Genomic DNA, 21,069 nt, shown 5'->3' with positions numbered 1-21,069 from the left:
CACGCCCACCAGGCCCTGGCCACCGCCTCACTGGCCAGGTCTGAGTGGGCGAGGCCTCCTCTGATTGGCTGACGGTGGGGGTGCGGCCGTTAGCGTGATCATCGGGAGAGTCTGATTGGCCGCAGAAGTGTGGGCGGGTTCAGGTTCCTGGGTTAAATGGGCCCTCACCTGTGCAGGAGGCCAGACCCGGGCTGGTTGAGAGGCGCGAGGTCTGAGAGCCTCCCCCTAGCGGTCCTGGCGAACCCTGAGGGTTCCAGCTGGGCCGGGCAGAGGGCGGCCGGCTTCTCAGGCTGTGGCTGACGCGCTGAGCCAGGGGCCCTGTCGCAGAGTCTCATCTGGACACTGACCAGTCATTACTTCTCTTACAAGCGCATTTGCCAGGTGAGATGCCCCTTCAGTTCAGTCGCTCAGTCTTTGCAACCCCATGGACTGCAGCACGCCAGGCCTTCCTGTCCATCACCAACTCCGGGAGCCTAATCAAAGTCCTGTCCATCGAGTCAGTGATACCATCCAACCACCTCATCCTCTGTCGTCCCCTTCTGCCTTCATCATCAGGGTCTTTTCAGACGAGTCAGTTCCTTGCATCAGGTGGCCAAAGTATTGGAGTTTGAGCTTCAGCATCAGTCCTTCGCCTTAGTACAGCTTTATGTTTATTCTTTTATGTTCTCTGCTTCCTAATAAATCGCCCTGTGTAATATCTGCATTTTATTTTATTGTAAAACATGGTCATATAAAATAAAGCTAGTTACCCTTAGCATTTCCATTTTTCATAGACCAGTATTTCTGTGGTTTTTCTTATTTTGGGGGTTATTACTGTAGCTTTAAAGAATTACACAGTTGCCACTTAAGAAGACCTCTTCAATAGATTTTTTTGATGTCCAGTGTCTTTCAGGGGACCGGTTTCACTGAAAATGAACTGTCTTGCAGTTGTGTACACATCTAGTTATTGGTGTTTTGATTCTATTCTAATAATATTGAAACACTTCTGATTTTCAATTTGTTGGGCCAGAAATTTTTCCCCATTGTAGGGATCCGCAACCTCTGGCCTGTGGGCCAGTACCTCCCGTCAGATCGGCGGCAGCATTAGGTTAGAAATAAAGTGCACAAGAACTGTAACGTGCTTGAATCATCCCAAACACCCCTGACCCCAGCCCATGGGAGACTGGTCCCTGGTGCCGAAGAGGTTGGAAACCACTGCTCTAGTACATCCCCACCGTCCCCCCGCAACCCCTGCCACACACACACATGAACACACACCACTCGTAAAATGAACCTCTGCAGTCTTTCTGGGTGACCTCCATTCTCTCCATTCCAGTCAAAGCTGCCAAGCTTGGTAACTGTCTACCTGGGGCTCTCCCTTGAGCTGAAGATGGAAATGTTGGACTGTAACCATGTCTTCACGGGCTGTAGGTCCAGACATCACCTACTTCCCAGCATCCATGTGCTTTTCTGTGCCCTCAGCCCTTTTCTGAGGGATTCTGACTTTCCTGGATGGGATTCTCATTTCCCATTTCCCTAGAGTTCACAGGAGCCATCCAACTAGGTGGGAGTACCGATCCCCCAGCTTCAGAGTCAGGCTTCTGCTGACACTCTGGTCAGTGACATCTCTGCCTATGATTGCTTTAGGACAGGGTTTGGGCTGTCATATGAACCAAAGAGGACTTCCCTGGTGGCTCAGTCAAAGTGCCTGCCTCCAATTGGGAGACCTGGGTTCGATCCCTGGGTTGGGAAGATCCCTTGGAGAAGGAAATGGTGACCCACTCCGGTACTCTCACCTTGAAAATCCCATGGACAGAGGAGCCCGGTAGGCTACCATCCACGGGGTCACAAAGAGTCGGACACAACTGAGCGACTTCACTTTCACTTTCTTTCATGAACCAAAGATGGGAGAGGGGCTTGGAAACCTGTCCTCTCCTTATTACCACAAAGGGAAGCCAGCCTTGGATGAAACCACGTGGAAGAAACCGTCCTCAATGACACTCGGGCACTGAAGCAAACCAAACCTGAAGAGCCTCCGGCTTCTGGTCTCTGGTCTCCTGAGCCAGCCAGTCATCCTTTATTGTTGGATGTCTGAGGTGAGTTTTCTGTTCCAAGGCCTTTTAACCGATAACCTCACACTCCTTTCACCACCTTGAGTTAGTTAATGGGTAACAATTCATGCTGAGTATCTCAGGTCCATTCTCTGCCTTGATTGCTATGTTTGTTTACAGGACACTCTCTTCTGGACTTGGCACCATCCTTCTGCAGGGAGCCTTCTATCCTTTCTCACTAGCCAGAATACACTTTTTAAAGCATTGAGTTTCTGAATGTTGGTCCTGACTCAGCAGGTCGGCAGGATCATTAGTGGGTTGTAAAGGAGATCAGTCCTGAGTATTCACTGGAAAGACCGATGCTGAAGCTGAAACTCCAATACTTTGGCCACCTGACGCGACGAGCTGACTCATTGGAAAAGACCCTGATGCTGGGAAAGATTGAGGGCAGGAGGAGAAGGGGACGACAGAGGATGAGATGGTTGGATGGCATCACCAACTCAATGGACATGAGTTTGAGTAAACTCTGGGAGTTGGGTATGGACAGGGAGGCCTGGCGTGCTGCGGTTCACGGGGTCGCAAAGAGTCAGACACGATTGAGCGACTGAACTGAACTGATACTACTATTTTAGGTCATACCCATATTTTATTTGTTAGTAAAATGCTTTAGAAAAGAACAGACTACATGAAAATATTAGGGTGCATGCATACAGCACAGTGAGTTTTTCCTCACTCATAATTTTTTGAGTCATGCTATGAAATGGGGAATTGCAGTGGGCCCCAGGCAAAAAGTCTGGAAACCTTTCATTTAGAGCACACATTTTGATTGCACTGCTCTCCTGCTTAAATGTCTTGATGCTTCTGTCTTTAACCTAGCATTCAAGGCTGTTCCTGCTTTGTCCATCTATCTCCTTTCTCTCTGTTCCCATTGTCACCTACAAATTGGCCCTTGCCATCCACCTCTACAAGGATTAAATAATGAGCCGCTAAAGCTGCTGACCTTCAACATCTCCTGAAAGGAGTTCAGGGTGGAGATCAGGAATGGAGGCACTCTGTGCTCTGGGGAAAACTGGCAGAACAGTTCTTCAGACAGTTATGTTTTTAGGAGAAGAAATTTTATGAGCGCAATTCTTGTATCTTCTCATGTCTAAAAAGGCACTCAAATCCTTCATGGTGATGTCTGCTCCTTGTCACTAGCAGCAGCCTGCAAAAAATTTGTGCTGGATTGCAGGTACTCTGTCTTCACCAAAATCACCTCTGTACTGACCTTCCCCCGGTGCCTCTCCAGAGCAGTTTCTCAGAGCCGTCTAAGGTGCTGTCTCCCAGGGTATCGTCCTTATTTTGCCCCCCAATAAAACTTAGCTGATGCTGAAGCTGAAACTCCAGTACTTTGGCCACCTCATGCAAAGACTGACTCATTGGAAAAGACTGATGCTGGGAAAGATTGAAGGCAGGAGGAGAAGGGGGCAACAGAATGAGATGGTTGGATGGCATCACAGACTCAATGCACATGAGTTTGAGCAAGCTTTGGGAGTTGGTGATGGACAGGGAGGCCTGGCGTGCTGCAGTCCATGGGGTCGCAAGGAGTTGGACACGACTGAGCTACTGAACTGAAAACTTAACTCAAGATTCTCAAGTTGGGCATTTTTTTCAGTCGAAACCAGCTGCCCACTAGGCCTTGGCCCAGCGGCTCGAACATGGTAGGCATGCACATTCTCAGGGTTTATCTAGTCCGGACCTGCTGAACCAGAAGCTCCAGGAGCGAGACACAGGAAGCTACGTGTTACCATGTAGTCCAGTGATACTGACACAAGATAAAAATCTAACCATTATTTGGTCAGTATAAAAAGTAGAGCTTTCCCCTGGGGGTCAGCAGAGGCTTTGCTCGTAGCGCACTCCATTCCGGGCTGCACCTTCGTTTCCCTTCCTTTCTTCCTGTGAGCTTAAAGGCACTTGAGAAACAATCTGCCGAATTGGAATTTTTTAAAAGATTTTTTCCCCCCATAAATCCTTTACAGTAGTCTCACATGCATCTAATTTGATAGCAGTTTTTTAAAGTGACTTTTGTTGACTTTTCAAAGCCTTCACCTGAACTTTAATAGAAACACCACTCTGCTTCCCCATCCACATGTCATCAGCCATACTTCACTGAATTTCATAACTATGATAGGCTCAGCCAGCACTTTCAGGTTTGCGAACACTATGACTGGTAACATGAGCAACTGACGTGCTGAAAACCAGTCGTCCTAAGGGTCCGTTTGCTGAATTTTTATCAAGTTTACCAATTCACCAAAAACTTTTTAAACTATTATTCTTGAATATTGTCAGTGAATATTAACATATTGTTCCTATGAATGTTTTCTTTTTGGATATACTCTTTAGCATCATTGTAGGATTTGTATCAATTTATGGAAATAAGGCTTTTTAATCTTTGTTTTTTAAAAATACCAGTGCATATATTCTTATGAACATAAGTAACATTTCAGCATTTTATATTGTGTTTTTTCCAGTTTATAGAAGCTTCCAGAACACCTTTTCTTTTGTGGCCACATTTTAGTATTTAGAATTGCTTTGTCAGTCTTCTGAAATTGTAAGGTTTGCTAAAACAAATACTGTTAGCTGTTGTTTATAGAGTCTTTCATGTGAGTTGCCTGGGGCTTCCCCAGTGGCTCAGTGGTGAAGAATCTGCCTGCAATGCAGGAGGTGCAGGAGATACTGGTTCCATCCCTGAGCAGGGAAGATCCCCTGGAGGAGGAAATGGCAACCCCCTCCAGTATTCTTGCAGGGGCAATCCCAAGGACAGGGAGCCTGGCAGACTACAGATTGTGGGGTTGCAAAGAGTTGGAACCAACAGAGTACAGCACAGAGTACAGTGAGTTTCCTAGAATCAATGTAACAAAGAACTGATGCTTTTGAAGTGGTGTTGGAGAAGAGTCTTGAGAGTCCCTTGGACTGCAAGAAGATCAAACAAGTCCATCCTAAAGGAAATCAGTCCTGAATATTCATTGGAAGGACTGATGATGAAGCTGAAACTCCAGTACTTTGGCCACCTGATGCAAAGAACTGACTCCTTGGAAAAGACCCTGATGCTGGGAAAGATTGAAGGCAGGAGGAGAAGGGGATGACAGAAGATAAGATGGTTGCATGGCATCACCGACTTGATAGACACAAGTTTGAGCAAGCTCCAGGAGTTGGTGAAGGACAGGGAAGGCTGGCGTGCTGCAGTCCACCGGGTTGCAAAGAATCGGACACGACTGAGCACCTGATCTGAACTAAGCTGAGTGTAACAAAGTATCACAACCAACCAGTAGGCTTCAAACAACAGAAATGTATTTTTCTGTATTTTGTCTGCAAATCTCCCTGTCCTTATAAGGACACCAGTTGTTTGGTCTTCACTCAATTACATCTGTAAAGACACTATTTTCCAAATAAGGTTCATTCTCAGGGGTTAGGACTTCATTTCAGTTTATCATTTGGGGTCGGGGTGGGGGGGCCACTGCTCAACCCACAACAGGTGGTATGCTTTAACAGGAAGTTTTAGGTGACTTTTTCTTTCTCTTTTCAGAAACATTTTAAAGGTGGCTCCGTTTGTCTCTGCTCAGCTTCACAAGCGACAACTGGAGCAGGGCAAAGAGGGGACGTGAGGGGAAGGATTAAGGGGTAGAGAAGGGCTCTAGGAGCCGAGGTGGTGCTGAGGGGCCGAGGGGAGAAGAGATGAATTGGGAGACAGACTGCAGGGTGGGGGGAGCGCCCCCGGAACCCTGGGGTCCGGGTACAGCCACCTTGCGGCCACTACAGCTCACGGGGGCGGCCGGGGCATCAGCTGTTGTCATCCGTTTTCGCTGTTCTAAGAAGGGGCGGTCTGCGCCTCCAGAGACCCCTCCTCTGTCCAGGAAGCCGCGGAAAGCCCTCGCGCTGTTCCCGGTTGCTTCTAGTCCAGTTCCCTGAAATGTGCTCGCTTCTGTTCTGAGAGCTCCTACTCATCCCCCGAAACCATACCTAGGCATCCTCTCCCCGTAAAGGCTCACCCGTGGCCCCGGCTGCCCCCGATCCTGTCCCCCTACCAGGCTGTGAGCTCGGCGCCTTCCATAAATACCAACAGAGCCACCAACCGGTTCTGGAGTCCGGGAGGCTTGACCCAGAGGCCGACCCACCGTGCCCCGCTTGACCTCGAGATGGGTGTCCTAGTGGGACGGCCGGGCTGGGCTCAGCAAGCCGGGGGTGAGGGTCTCGGCGGGGAGCGGGAGTGGGCGGCCGGGGCGGGGGTCTCTGTGAGGTCACAGAGGGGAGCCCTGCCCGGCCGGGACGCCAGGGGGTGTGGCCCTGGAGGGGCGTGGCGGGGCCGGGCGCGGGGATTGGCGGAACCCCGTCACGTGGGCGGTGGCCCGGTCTCCAGGGAAACCTGACTCTTCTGCACGCTGAGCGGTGCAGAGTGCAGGCTGGCAGGCGCGGCTGCGCTGCGTTGGCCACAGCCCTGCGCGGACCCTGTGCGGTCGGTGAGAGCTCTCTGAGCTTCGGTGCGGCCCTGTTAGGGGGATAAGCGGGGGTATCCCCGAGCTCCGCGGAGGTGGCGGTGGGGAGTCGGCGCGGGCCCCACGCCCCTTGGGCCCGGCCCGCCGTTCTCCCTGGGAGCGGCGGAGAGGAGGTTTGGGGCCCGACGTGCGTGAGAGGCTGTTTTTATGTGCGGGCTTGCGTGGGGACCGCGTCCTCGCCGCCCCGTCTCCCGAGGCTGTCGGGGGGAGGAGGGGCCCACTGTCTGCAGCCCAAAACGTGGCCCTAATTTAAGGTCGCGGGAGGTGGCCCAGGCTGTCTTCCTTGGTTTCAGGGACACCCTCGGGCGTTGGAGGGGGTTTCCCTGTGTTGGGGGAGGGGGCGTTCCAACAGGATCCGGGCGTCCGCCGTTTTAGGAGGGGTCCTTGATTCTCTGAGGCGCGCGGTGCTGTCGGCGGTCCGGGCGCCCGCCAGGAACCTCGAGGCGCCCGCCAGGAACCTCGAGGGAGAATGTGGTTCTCCGACTTTGCTTCCAGGTTCAAAGAGGAGAGACATGGAATATCGTTATTCCTTGGTCCCACATGACGAGGTCCCAAAGGTTGGGAATTCTGAAAACCAAGTGGAGGAGGGCGGCAGCGTGGAGAGCTCCATGCTCGGCGCCAAAAGGTGTGGGAGCCCTCCCGCGAGGGTGTGGAATCGGGCTGGCCCCTCCCCTTGGCTGGTAGACGGCTGTCCTTTCTCTGAGTCTTCACTTCATCTTCTCTCCATGCATTTCCCTGCGTCCAGACTTTCCCTTTTATTGATATAAGGACTTCAGTCACACTGGGCTAGAGCCCATTCTCATGACCTCTAATTTGATTATTTACATAAATTGACTATTTGGAGACAGCGTCTGTGAAGATTCTGACTGCAAACACAGTCACACAGCCAGGCCCTGGGAGTTAGAACTCTGACATATGAATTTGGGGTGTGGGGTGCGTGGCCGCTGCTGCTGCTAAGTCGCGTCAGTCGTGTCCGACTCTGTGCGACCCCATAGAGGGCAGCCCACCAGGCTCCCCCCTCCCTGGGATTCTCCAGGCAAGAACACTGGAGTGGGTTGCCATTTCGAGGAAGGAACACAATTCAACCCACACCTACAAGTAAGAAAAAGGAAAACAAACCAGTTTTGCGCCCCCAGACTTTATCATTGTTGCATGAGGGTCTCTGTCCTTCATGTTCACAGCAGCTGCAGCCCTTCACCGTCGGGCAGGTGCTTTGTTAAAGTGCCCGTGGCTCACGGCTGGCATCTGAGGACCAGCTGGTGGAGGGGCTCAGAGCCTGAGGGCTCCCGTGTGTGTGCACCCCACCCAGCCAGCCCTGAGACACCCCACTGCAGCACCCCAGAGAGCCCTTTAGCGTTGGGAGACAGGTGGGTGTGTGTGTGATGGGCCAGGCGCGGGCCCACTTTAAGTCAGGATGTGCACTTTGAGACAGTAGGAGCAACAACAAAGCAACCTGCTCTGGTGCATGCTCTGCCCCTTGCTGTGCGTCCACCCCTGCCAGCATCCTCCCGTCTGTCTGTCCATCTTGCTGGTCGGCTTGCTGTTTCTCAAGCTGCTCTTGGATCCCCCGAGGCCTGAAGCTCGTTGTCCTCATCCAGATGGAATGTCAAGCCAAGTAGAGAGGCCCCCAGACGAGCCACCCTCAACCAGGGCACAGCTGGAGTGGGGCAGCCGTCAGATTGCAGGCAGTGGGGCTGCCCTGGGCAGCAGAGGGCACAGCAGCCCTCAGCCTTGTCAGACAGCTGCACACTTACTGCCCTTTCCACTTCCTGCGTGACCCTGAGCATGCTCCGTGCTCCCGGTGCCTCTGTTCCCCTCCCTGGAGATCAGGGACAGCCGCCCGGCTGGCCTCGGGGGTTGTCGGTTGAAGCACGGCTTCTCGGGACTCGGTGGCCCTGAAGACCTTCGGTCGGCAACGGGCTCCCCTCCCCGCCCCCTTCCTCTCCCTAGGCTCCTCCCGGAGGCCCCAGAGGAGGAAGAAGAGGCCGAGGGCCCGCTCAGGGAGCAGGACCTGAAGGGCGCCTACATCCAGCTGGTCCGGGGCATGCAGGAGTGGCAAGACGGCTGCGTCTACCAGGGGGAGTTCGGGCTGGACATGAAGCTGGGATACGGAGAGTTCTCCTGGCCCACGGGCGAGGTAACGGCCAGCCCCGGCCGGCCCCTCTCAAGAGGCGTGTGCTGTGAGCTTGTGGATCCGGAAGGAGGCTAGGCAAATCGTCCCTGTGTGAGCAGCACCCAGAGAGACTCCTGAGATCACATCCGAGGTTCACCTGGTGTCCCCAGGCTGCAGCTCGGGAAACTGTGCCTTCAGAAGATAAATTCTTACTCTAGGCAAATTTTTTCTTTTTAATTGTCAACTACTGCAGTGAGTTGTATATTTGCACTGGTGACACTGCCTTGTATTTAAGCTCGAGCAGAAGAAACGGGTCTTCTTAAAGACACGGTGAATGCGCGCTTCCGTGCGCCCGCGGTGGGCGGAGTTTGGGGCTGTGGGGACGCTGAGGGGCCCGTGGCAGGGGCTCTTGGCGCCACCTGGTGTCCCTGGGCGAGAAGCAGCTGTGTGTGAGGCGAAGCTGGGGGTGTGCGTGTCCTGCGGGCTTACTGCGCCTCCCCCGGCGGGCAGCTGGGTTCTCAAGGCTTCCCACGTTGTGCGGGCCCCTCCCCTCCCGCCGCATCTGCACTGCTGGCGGGTTCCGCGCTGCTTGCCCTGGTCTTTGCTTGCAAGTCATAAAAACCGTCTGGAGGCAATGCAGGGCTGCATTTGGGGGGTTATAAAAGCATCTGGGGAAGCTCTGGGGACCTAGAGGGCAGGACCCCTGTCACCGAAGCCCTGCTGGGAGACGGGCACTGGGTGGCACAACCTCCCAAGGGCTGCGAGGGTCCCGGCTCTGTCCCTCTCTTCCACGCAGCGGCCCCGTTTGCTTGGTTTTGGTACCTCACCCAGACCCTGACCTCCCGCACTTAGTTTTCCTGGTTCAGGGAGGAGAGGGGAGGAGGTGCACAGGGGTCTTGGGCTGGAGCCTGGGGAGTGGTGGGGGCAGGGCGAGGCGGCAGGAGCAGCTGCAGGCGCAGGCGGAGCTTCGGGGCTCCCAGCCCAGTCCCACTTGGACTGCACCCCCAGAGCAGGGGACAGAGGCCGGAACCTGAGCTTCTGACATGGCACGCGAGGCTCCTTGCTGTCGATGACGCAGCACTGATTTTGTTCAGCATCTGCTTCTTTAGTCCACCGTTGGCTCTTCTTTGCCCCAACACGGGTCCAGTGGTCAGACACCCTTAGCTCCTGGTTGTAGGGGGCGGGGGCCCGCTGACCGGTCCTGCAGCCCCAGTCATCCCCGCGCAGGGAGACGGTGGCAGGCGGAGCATCCGCTTCGGTACAGCCTGGGGGAACCTCTGGGTCCACCGAACAGACGCTCCTGCCGCCATAGCGGCTCCGGAACCAGAGGGAGCAGGAAGGTGAGAGGCCGCGGGGGTTGAGGGCAGCGTCTTTGAAGAGCGGGCCCCAGCACATCCATCGGGCTGGTCAGATGAGGCTCCCGGTCTGTGTGGAGCACGGATCGGGAGGATCCTCCTGGGGTGGACAGAAACCCCGTCTTCTATGGGTGAACCAAAGAACAGGGGTTAGATTCTTCCTAAAGTTATACACAGATAATCTGCAACTCGGGACTTCTTTCAGTTGGGTGAACTCTGTAAGCCCCCCAGATGATCCCAATGAAATGAATGTGGGCAGACGATGGGCCGTCTCCTGCCCCGTGTCTCTCTGCTCTCCGTGTCCCTGCTCCGGCCATTCTCTAGGAGTGAAGTGATGAGCCAGAAAACACCTCTCTTGGCTGTGGTGCCTGGAAAGCCCGTCACCGGGTCCTGGGGCCCCAGGCTTGGCTGGTTCCAGGGGTTCCCATGACTCCATCAGGTCACTTCTTCCCATCTCCCTGGGGGCGGCCAAGGTTGACCTTCTGCCACCTGGCAGAGGGGAATGGTTTTGGGGTCCCAGCCTCCTACAAGAGAGAAGAGGCCCCGTGGACACTGGTGTGACTCAGGGATGGGTCCTGTGGCCAAATGCAAGTCAGGGCTGGGGGTGGGAGCCCTCTGCTTGGCCACTCATGCCAGGGAGGCTGGGGCCAGGGCACCACCTACCTATGGGGACTTGTCTCCATTGCCAGAGGACAATGGGGCACTGGGCAGGTGGCAGTCGCCGGCCTGCTGGTGGGGGTGGGGTGGGGAGGGGTCTGTGAGCACGACCGTCGGCTACGTGAGCGCCTGGCCCGCCTGCTTCTGGCTGGAAGGTGGCCGTCTGACGTGTGAGAGTCAGGGCTGGAGACTGAGAAGGGCTTGGGATGGACATTGTGTCCTTTCTCCCTCCTGGGGCGCCTCCATCAGACCCCCCCCCCGGCCCCCGGGGCTTGGGACCAGAGCAGCCCACATGTGTGGCCTCAGAAGCCAGGGTCTTAAGTCAGGGCCAGGTCTTAAGTCTGGCGGCCCCCCACTCCCTGGGCCAGCCCGGGGGGTGCGGGCGGAGCCGGGGCCAGGGCTCACGCATGGAGACAGGTCGTGCCCCAGCCCAGGCAGTGCAGACACCTACAGCCTCCCCACCCAAGCCAAGACGGGGCGGCATGGCCATCGGGGGCCAAGTGTGCCTGGCGCCTGCTCTGCGTGAGTCGGGTGACCTCCCCTCGTGAGCCCAGGGCAGACCCAGAGCCCCACTCCACGTGGCCCAGGCCCAGGGGCTCAGCTGGGAGGGCGTTCTGGAAGGTTCCGGGGCGGTAAGGGGCTGCTCCTCAGACAGACCGGTCACCCCACTTTCTGTTCACAGTCCTACCACGGGCAGTTCTACCGGGACCACCGGCACGGCCTGGGCACCTACATGTGGCCGGACGGCTCCAGCTTCACGGGCATGTTTTACCTCAGCGCCCGGGAGGGCTACGGCACCATGTACCTGAAGGAGAGGCTCTTCCAGGTGAGGGGACGGCCTGGGCATCCAGGCCACTGGCCGGCACTGTAGGCGCTGCTGGGTCCTGGGTGTGCCTGACGAGAAGCGGCTTTCTTAGTCTAAGCGGCTGTGATAGTGCCAGTAATAAGGCGCATGAAAAGAAGAGGAGTGAGGACGCGAGCCATGTCGCACAGTGAGGGCGTGAGAGCCGGTCACTGTCCTGTTCCCTGGACTGGGCCCGGGGCTTACAGCAAGCCGCTGTGCATCTTGTAGATGAAGCAGTGAGCTCGGCGAAAACATGCACCTTTCTACATGTAGACTGGCTCGTTGCGCACATGCTCTTCTGGAAATTCCCTTTTTCTGGGAAAACATTCCTGCCTTTGCAAATACAGATTCCTCCCCCACCCCCGCCTTACTCATTACAGTAACACTCGCCCCCTTTAGCGGGTCGTGCTGAAAGTTTTGCGGCTTCCCTTATAGCTCGGTAAAGAATTCGGCTGCAATTCAGGAGACCCTGGTTTGATCTCTGGGTCGGGAAGATCCGCTGGAGAAGGGATAGGCTACCCACTCCAGTATTCTCAGGCTTCCCTGGTGGCTCAGCTGGTAAAGAATCCACCTGCAATGTGGGAGACCTGGGTTCGATCCCTGGGTTGGGGAGATCCCCTGGAGAAGGGGAAGGCTGCCCACTCCAGTGTTCTGGCTGGAGAATTCCATGGACTTGCAAAGAGTCGGACACGACTGAGCGACTTTCACTGCTGAAAGTTTTGACAAGCATGGTCCTGTGTGGTGACTACCGCGGTCAAGGGTCCCAATAGTCCCGTCAGCCCCGAACATGCACCCGGTCCCTCTGGAGCAGGTCTCCTCCTGCCCCCAGTGCCTGGCTGTTTGCTTTTGCTTATAATTTTGCAAGGTCATGAGATCATCATCTGCGTTTTCTTCTGTGTTTATGGTTTTGCCTGTTACGTGCCCGTCTGTGTTTGTGTTAATGTTGGTGTGTCACGGGAAGTAAGGCTCCCTCCTCCGCCACGTGGGGACGTCCAGGTGCTCCAAGCCCATCTACTGGAAAGACTCACTTCCCTCCCGCCCAGCCTTTGCCTCTTTGTCAGAAGTCAGGTCTGGACGCAGCTGCCTGGTTCTTTCATGACGTGATGTCCGGACTGACAGGTGGGCGCAGGTGTCAGCAGCCTGGTTCTGCCCTTCAGGGCTTCACGTGTTCTTGCTTCCTGCTCTGCAAGGAGCTCCAGCCTCACTCAGACACTTCCTGCCCTGCTTTGGGTGGAGCCTGGCTGCTTTAGTGGGCTGCGGTATTTAGAAACCACGGTTTGGCTGCTCATCACTGCTGCACTGGTCAGTTTTTATTTTTAGGTCTTTTCAATAGCATATCTTGAAAACACCTTTCAAAACTTTTTTTCCCCACGCATTATTTTATGACATTTTTTTCTTTTTTTTTTAAGGCGTTTTAAAATCGAACGATTTTTAAAATCCTACTGTTGTTCAGTCGGTAAGTTGTGTCTAGCTCTTTGCGACCCGATGGACTACAGCACGCCAGCCCTCCCTGTCCTTCACCATCTCCTGGGATTTGCTCAAACTCATGTTCATTGACTTGGCAATGCCACCAACCATCTCATCCTGTCGCCCTCTTCTTTGCCTACCTTCAATCTTTCCCAGCATCAGGGTCTTTTCTAATGAGTCAGCTCTTCACATCAGGTGGCCAGAGTATTGGAGCTTCAGCTTCAGCATCAGTCCTTCCAATCAGCATTCAGGGTTGATTTCCTGTGGGACTGACTGGCTTGACCTCATGCAGCCCCGGGGACTCTTCAGCGTCTTCTCCAGCACCGCGGTGCTTCACCTAGGCTCTTTACAGTTTCCTTCCACAGCCTCACTCTCATGGCCTCATGATTTCGTATGACCCCGGATGACCCTTTGTTGTGCCCTCCCCCTCTGTCCCCTCCCCCGTCCCTCTCCCTGCTGGCAACCACTGGACTGTTGTCTGTACCCATGTCTCTGCTTCCTTTTTTGTTTGAAAGTACACTTTTTTAGGTGAAAAGACACATCATCCGTTCACACTGATATCTCCAGCTCCAGTGTGCCCTCCACAGCTGTGGTGCCGTTTGCCTCCCTCTTCGTCTTAACAATTGTGGTTTCTAACAAGATTTCCTGCTTGCTTTATCTCTGAACACGTGTATACGAGTTTCAGAAAAGGGCAGAGCCTCATCAACGCCCCTCTGATGATTAAAAACAGTCTCAGGTTCCTTTGCTGTCCTTCTGTCCCCGGGGTGGCCCCACCAGGGAGGCTGGGTCCAGTCCCGTGAAATAATTCCTCTCTGTGTGGTCACCCCACTGCCTCCCCCCGCCACTAAGTACAGAGCTGCAGTCACTTGCTTTATTTTGCTTTTGTTATTTTTGGCATTCTATTTTTAAAATCTTGTTTTGATTTCATTTTGTGATTATGCAAAAATCTGATGCTTTTTCCAAGTCAAATCCATCAGACATGGTTCCCCCCACAGGAGTTCCTTCGCTTCCTCCCTGGTCCTTGGTGATCATCTTTGTATTTCTGTCTCTGCATTTACAAATGATGGGCGACGGGCACACATGGTCCTCCCCCCGAGGGCACCCTGTCCTCCCTGCGCTCCACCTGCAGTTACACCTGCTCCCAGAGCCCTGCCCCCCTCCCAGCAGCTCAGAAGGCCTGCGTCTCCAGGCAGCCTTCCCCACTGAGGATTCCATGTTTTCACCTGCGATCTTTGCGATGCATTCCTAGAAGCAGGATTGTTTGGTTAAAAAGTGAACACATATTAAGAACAGAATTTTCAAAGCCAGTGCCTCTGGATAGCCCCTCTTTATTGAACCACCAAGGTTTCTGGATCATCGTCTGCTGTTCGCATAAGGCTGTGAACATATTACAGCTTTGATGAGCTGGGATTACTTCCTGTGACAGATTCCTAGAAGCGGACTCCTGGGGCAGCTGCTTTTCTGACCGGACGCCTGTCTCCCTGCCCAAGGCTTTCTTCCAGGCTCACAGCTCCTGGGGGACCGTCCCCCCACCCCGCCACTTTCACCGAGTCTGATGGCGTTTCTTGCCCCGTCACTAGCCATCCACAGCTTCTCTTGGAAACACCCGCAGCCCCAGCCCAAGCCTGTGCAGTGGTCCTCACATGCTTTCCCTCCCTCATTTAGTCTGCTGCCGCCTGGTCTGGCCTGCCAGCTTCTTGTGGGCAGGGCCTTCCGTCCACAGTGCCCAGCCCCAGGCTTGCAGCCAGAGGTGCTCCACGGGCAATGGGAGCTCCCGAGAGTGGGGCTGCCATGCGGCTCGCAGACGAGGGGGGGGGGGGCGCAGCTCCAGGGACTGACGTGTGTGCCCTCGGGGTTTCAGGCCTCTGTGCTTTTGCTGGGCTGCTCCTCTGCCCGCCCAGCGACCTCCAGGCATCATCCCATGACTCCGTCTCAGGGAAGATGCAGCCCATCCTCTCCGGGAAGCCGGGTCTCTGTGGTCCCCACGCCAGAACTTTTGTCCCAGGTCCCTCGCTGAGGGAGGCACTGCTGCTTGGTGTCTCACTGAGACCCTCCTGGCTCTCCCTGCTCCTCACACCCACCCCCGGGCACCGATGCCAGCAGGAGTGTCAGAGCTGCCCGGCACTGGCTGCGCTCCGCTGGGCTCGAGGCAAGCCAGGCTGACTGCTCCTCCTCGGCTCACGCCTGCTGGGGTGTGTCTGACTCGGCGCCCAGCACCGCGTGCTCCTCCCCAGCCTGGTGGGTGCCTGGGCTGGGCTCACCATGTTAGAGGAGCCGGAGGCACCCTGAAATGAGTCTGCACGCAGCATCCCCAGCTTCCCCGCACAAGGCCCCCGAGCCCGCAGCCCCTCTGCCCACGATGCGTCTGTCCCGACGCCCGTGCTTTGGGCCTGGAGCCTCAAAGCCTCAGCAAACTGTCGATTGAATGAACATGTTTCTTAGGACGATGCTTTTTTCCTCTGATTTAAGAAACTGGCAGCAGAGCACAGGCCCTGCCCAGCCACCTGTTCTCCCCCTTGTGCCATCCTGCAGGGCCTGTACAAGGCAGACGAGCGATTCGGGCCAGGCGTCGAGACCTACCGGGACGGCAGCCAGGACGTGGGGCTGTGGTTCCACGACCACCTCCTCAAGCTGTGCGTGGAGATCCCCGACAGCCTCTCCATCCACAGCTACCCCGAGTTCTCGGGCTTCCTGACCCACACGTCCGCCACAGTCACCCTCGCGGACGAGGAGAAGATGGGCTGGGGCCTAGAGGAGGGGCAGGACCCGTTCTTCTACGACTACAAGCGGTTTCTCCTGAATGACGACCTCACTCTACCTCCGGAAATCTATATCTACTCGACCGACAACAGCCACCTGCCCATGACCTCTTCCTTCCGCAAAGACTTGGACGCCCGCATCTTTCTGAATGACATCCCTCCGTTTGTTGATGACGGAGAGCCCTGGTTTATCAGAAATGAGACCCCTCTGATGGTCAGAATCCAGAAGCAGGCTTACAAGTTCAGGTAACCCAGCCCATCCTCTCTCCTCACCCCCAGGGCTCCTGTCCTCTGATGGGGGCACACTCAGGCCGGGGGTCCTGAAGGCCTCTGGCAGCCAGCCCCGCAACTTGGCTGTCCTAGCTGGCTGTCAGGCTTGTCTTGTTTGACTAACCAATGCAGCCCAGTGATGAAGGGTGGGGGAGCTTGTGCCTGGAGCTGGAACACGCTGCCCAAGTGCCGAGCGCTGGCAGGGAGCAGGGCAGGAGGAGGCTGGGCGGCTGGCTCGGCCTCTGGTTTCTCCACAGATGGCAGGGGAAAGATGGAGCACTCTGCTGGTCTCCAAAGATCACCGCCACCTGCCCCGGCATCCCTGGGGAAGTCAGCAGCCACTTGAGGAAGACTTATTTTTTAAGTTAAAGTTTTGAAGAATATTTTAACCCCTTTCCTACACTTTGTCCTCAAATATCTGTAAACTATTTTGGAATGTTTTGTTTTGTGAACATAAATGCTACTTATGCATGCATCATCTACCCATCCACCCATCCATTCACCTATTCATCCACCCATCCATCCATCCATCCACTTATCATATCCATTCACCCATCCATCCATCCATCCATCCACCCACCCACTTAGCATATCCATTCACCCATCCATCCATCCATCCATCCACCCACCCACTTAGCATATCCATTCACCCATCCATCCATCCATCCATCCACCCACCCACTTAGCATATCCACCCACCTGTCCATCCATCCACCCACTTATCCATCCATCTACCCACTTACCATATCCATCCACCTATCCATCCATCCATCCATCGACCCATTCATCCATCCACCCACTTATCATATCCATCCACCTATCCATCCATCCATCCATTCATCCATCCACCCACTTATCATATCCACCCACCTATCCATCCATCTACCTATCCATCCATCCACCCATCCATCCATCCACCCATTCATCCACCCACTTATCATATCCATCCACCTATCCATCCATCCATCCACCCACTTATCATATCCATATACCTCTCCATCCACTTATCCATCCATCTATTCGTCCATCCATCCACCCACTTATCATATCCACCCACCTATCTATCCATCCATCAACCCATCCATCCATCCACCCACTTATCACATCCATCGACCTATCCATCCATCCATCCATCCACCCACTTATCATATCCATACACCTCTCCATCCACTTATCCATCCATCTATTCGTCCATCCATCCACCCACTTATCATATCCACCCACCTATCCATCCATCTACCTATCCATCCATCCATCCAGCCATTCATCCACCCACTTATCATATCCATCCACCTATCCATCCATCCATCCACCCACTTATCATATCCATATACCTCTCCATCCACTTATCCATCCATCTATTCGTCCATCCATCCACCCACTTATCATATCCACCCATCTATCCATCCATCCACCTATCCATCCATCCACCCATCGACCCATTCATCCATCCACCCACTTATCAAATCCATCCACCTATCCATCCATCCATCCATCTACCCACTTATATCCATCCACCCATCCATTCATCCATCCATCCATCCACCCACTTATCATATCCATACACCTCTCCATCCACTTATCATCCATCTATTCGTCCATCCATCCACCCACTTATGCATCTATCCACCTATCATATCCATCCGCCCATTTACTCACACACCCACCCACACACCCACACACCCATCAATCCACTATCTACCCATCCATCCATCTATTCACCCATCCTTTCACCTATCCATCCACCCATCTATCACCCATCCATCTATCCATCATGCAAAGATCAGCTGAGCCTATAAATTTTTTTATTTTTAAAGTGATACAGCTCTTCCTGCTGAGAAAGATGCTTGCTTAGCCATAGCATCTTCACCTGTGGGCAGCGTGTCCCCCAGCAGCTGGCAAGCCGTGCAGGCCTAGGGCTTAGGGTGCCCTAGGAGCAGACTGTGATGGGGGGGACGGTGGGGTCCCGGGCAGAGGCATGAAAGAGGAAGTGTGGACGGGAGAGAGGGCCCCTTTGGTGGCAGGGCTTGACGTCCAGAGTTGGGCTCCCCCCACCGAGGCTCCCTGACTGCCAGGAACAAGAGGGCTCACAGCAGCTGGAACATGGACACCATCCTGGAGGGGCGGCGGAGCGGCTTTGCGCGCTGTGGGCCCAAGGAGCGGCTCTCCAAGGAGATGATCCTGAAGGCCCAGGAAGGGAATTACGACTGGATTTACGGGATCCTGAGGGACAACCTCGCCAGCCCCGACGTGGCCGATGCCAAGGGCTACACGGTGCTGGCCGCTGCTGCTGTGAGCGCCCCACCCCGCAGGGTGCTTGTGCGGGTGGCAGAATCACTCACAGGACTGCTGACCCAGAGGGCCCTGGGCGGTGGCCCCTCGTAGGCGGGGGCTGCCCTCCCCCTTCCCCTCTGAAGCCCGCCTGTGGGACGGGCATGCGGGGTCGGATGGGGAGAGGGGTGGGGTGCCTTCGCCTGGCTGAGCTGGCTGGGGCGGGGGCCGCCTCTGAGCTGGCTGGGGCGTGGGGCCTCACTGGGGTCCTGGCCCCTGCTGAGAGCGCCCGCTGTCCTCGCCAGGCTGGCCCCCTCCCTGCAGGTTCACTGTCACATTGACATCGTCAACCTCCTGCTGGACAACGGGGCCGACGTGAACAAGCGCACGGATGAGGGCCTCACCCCGCTGAGCATGTGCTTCCTCCTCCACTACCCGACTGCGGCCTTCAAGCCCAACATCGCTGAGAGGACGGTGCCCGAGCTCCAGGTCAGCCTGGGGGTGCTGCGCCCTGGCTCAGGGACTGCGCCAGCCCATCCCCACCCCCATCCCTGGGTACCAGTCCCCTATGCAGCTGTCCACGCATACAGCTGTCCCCTTCCCCCACCCCCTGCCATCTCTGTGTCCTCAGTCCCCCACCCCCATCCACCCCTCCCCATCCCCAGCCCCTGCCATCCATCCCCCCATCCTCAGGCCCCCACCCCCCGTCCTCAGCCCCCTACTCCCCATCTAGTGGTCCCCGCTTCCCCATCGCCTACCTTCCATTCCCCGCCCCCCACCCCCAGCCACCTGTCCCCCAGCACCCCAGACTCATCTACCTGTCCCCCTCCCCATCCCCTGCCAACCACCCCTCCCCCACCTCAGCCCCCCTCCCCCATCCCCATCCCCCATCCCCCATCCAACTCTCCCTTGTCCGACTGTCCGCTGGTCTACTCGTCCCTCACCTGTCTACCTGTCCCCCAGTCCCCCAGCTCCCTGGCCTTCTTGTGCAGACCGGGCTCAAATGGGATGAACTGACGTAAGGTGGGCAGGCAGGAAATGGGAGGAAAGCGTCATGGTCACCGGGTGCCCTGAGCTTGTCGCTACGACACAGCGGACGTGTCCTATAGGGGGCCACGCGCAGCCGCTGGGGCCTCAGGATGGAGAGCGCCGTGGACCCCGCACAGGGCCCAGCGTGGCCTCTGGCGACTGGCACTGCCGGACGCCCCTGAGCCTTGCAGCGTGCCTGCTCCGGTGGTTCTGGGCGGGTACTCAGGGTGGAACTGCCGGGCCCTCACAGAAGCAGTTAGCCAGAGGGCTGGGCCCGGCCGCAGCCCTTCTGCCTGGGGGTGGCCCGCGGTGGGACCTGAGGACCTGCGTTTCTGGTGCTGCTGCCGCCTGTCCCTGGGCCACTGCTGAGAACGAGGCTGTGACCGCGGGTGGAGGGCGGCAGCAAGCCGCGGAGCGCGCCGCCGGCACCCGCTGGATTTGGACGTTTCCAGGGCTCACGTGAGAAAAAGGCAGGACAGGTGGAATTCACTGTAATAATGTCATTTCTTTAACCCGTGTATCCAGAATTCCCCGTTCTGGTGTGTAATCAGTATAGCGGCCCGTGGGGAGACATTTGGCACTGATTTTCCAGTCGCCTCGCCTATGATGCGGGGGTCTGTGCCTGGAGCCTGCGTGGCGCCAGCCTGGTCCCCGCGCTGGAGCCTCCTTAGCGCCGCAGGTCCGGGTGCCAAGGGGGGGCGGGGGCGCGGGCCGGCCCTACAGACAGAGGCGGCTTGCTGGGTCAGCACTCTCTGCTTTGTCCTAAGGACGTTTTCTCGGTCCTTTCCAAAGGAAGCTTCGAAGCCCATCACCACGACCCAGCGTTCCTTGTCGATTCCGGAATCGCCCGCCGAGCCAGTGGTTCTGGAGGAGCTGGTCCCGGCTCCTGGAGGCCCGGAGCAGAAGCAGTCCTCCGCCAGGCCGAACATCGAGGAGAGCTGCCGCGGGGCTCGGGAGCGGGGCTCCACGTCGGGGAGGAGCAGCGCCAGCGACTCGGGGCGCTCTCGGGGCGCGGCGTCGGGGACGCTGTGCCGGAGCTCGGCCTGCAGCAACGACTCGGACTTCGAGTCCGGCCGGGCCGTGCGCCATTTCCGCATCGACCTGCCGCAGGAGCTGCTGGAGTGCAGCGCGCAGGGGCACAGCCTGCTGCGGACCCCGGGCCCCGCGCCCGCCGACCTGGGCATCATGAGGAGGATGGCGCTGGACATGGTCCAGTAGGTGGCGGGCCCAGGGCGCGCCTCAGGGGGAGCCGAGAGCCGCGCTCCCGCGGGAGGGCGGTTCTGCACGCCGGGGGCGGCTCCCACTGGCTGGCCTCTGCGCCCTCCCTCGGGGCGAGCGTGGGATGGGGGCGCTGGCACCATAGACGCACAGGCGGGCACTCACCCTCAGTCACCCAGGGACACACGCGTGCTCTCGTGCACACCTGCCCGCACACAGCCACTCATCGTGGATGCACGTGCGCACCACGCCCGGGGAGCCTCTCACTGAAGCAGGGCTGCACCTCCACCAAGACCTGAACACACAGAATGTCTTCAGGGCCAGCGGCCCCTCACGGTGAGGGCTCTGAGGTGGCCAAGTTTTTCATAAAAACTGGTTATCTCTGTGAATATGCAATGGTTAGTGTTACTTTTTGAATGTGTTACTAAATATTTGAACACGTTTCTCAGTCTTAATTTGTAAGACAGCGGACAGGGATGGCTAGAACCCAGGTAAACAAAGCCCTTTGGGGGCCTGGAAGGATT

The 21,069-nt window shown here is 56.4% G+C and overlaps 1 protein-coding gene across 1 annotated transcript in view; it reads left to right on the top strand.

Annotated features, from left to right (window-relative positions):
• Positions 1–11,405: 11,405 nt before the first annotated feature.
• ANKMY1 (ankyrin repeat and MYND domain containing 1) overlaps positions 11,406–21,069 on the top strand; it is a 28,873-nt gene continuing 19,209 nt past the window's right edge. Inside the window, exons 1-5 of the mRNA XM_055587134.1 lie at positions 11,406–11,513; positions 15,531–16,003; positions 18,103–18,319; positions 18,623–18,787; positions 20,120–20,541. Coding sequence (XP_055443109.1) covers positions 11,421–11,513; positions 15,531–16,003; positions 18,103–18,319; positions 18,623–18,787; positions 20,120–20,541 — 1,370 coding nt within the window. The 5' untranslated portion in view covers positions 11,406–11,420. The remainder of the gene's footprint in view (positions 11,514–15,530; positions 16,004–18,102; positions 18,320–18,622; positions 18,788–20,119; positions 20,542–21,069) is intronic.

The sequence above is a fragment of the Bubalus kerabau genome, chromosome 6 (assembly GCF_029407905.1).
Source record: "Bubalus kerabau isolate K-KA32 ecotype Philippines breed swamp buffalo chromosome 6, PCC_UOA_SB_1v2, whole genome shotgun sequence".
Classification (NCBI taxonomy): Eukaryota; Metazoa; Chordata; class Mammalia; order Artiodactyla; family Bovidae; genus Bubalus; species Bubalus kerabau.
Note: the sequence above shows the minus strand (reverse complement) of the source record. Positions and strands in the feature narration are given on the sequence as shown.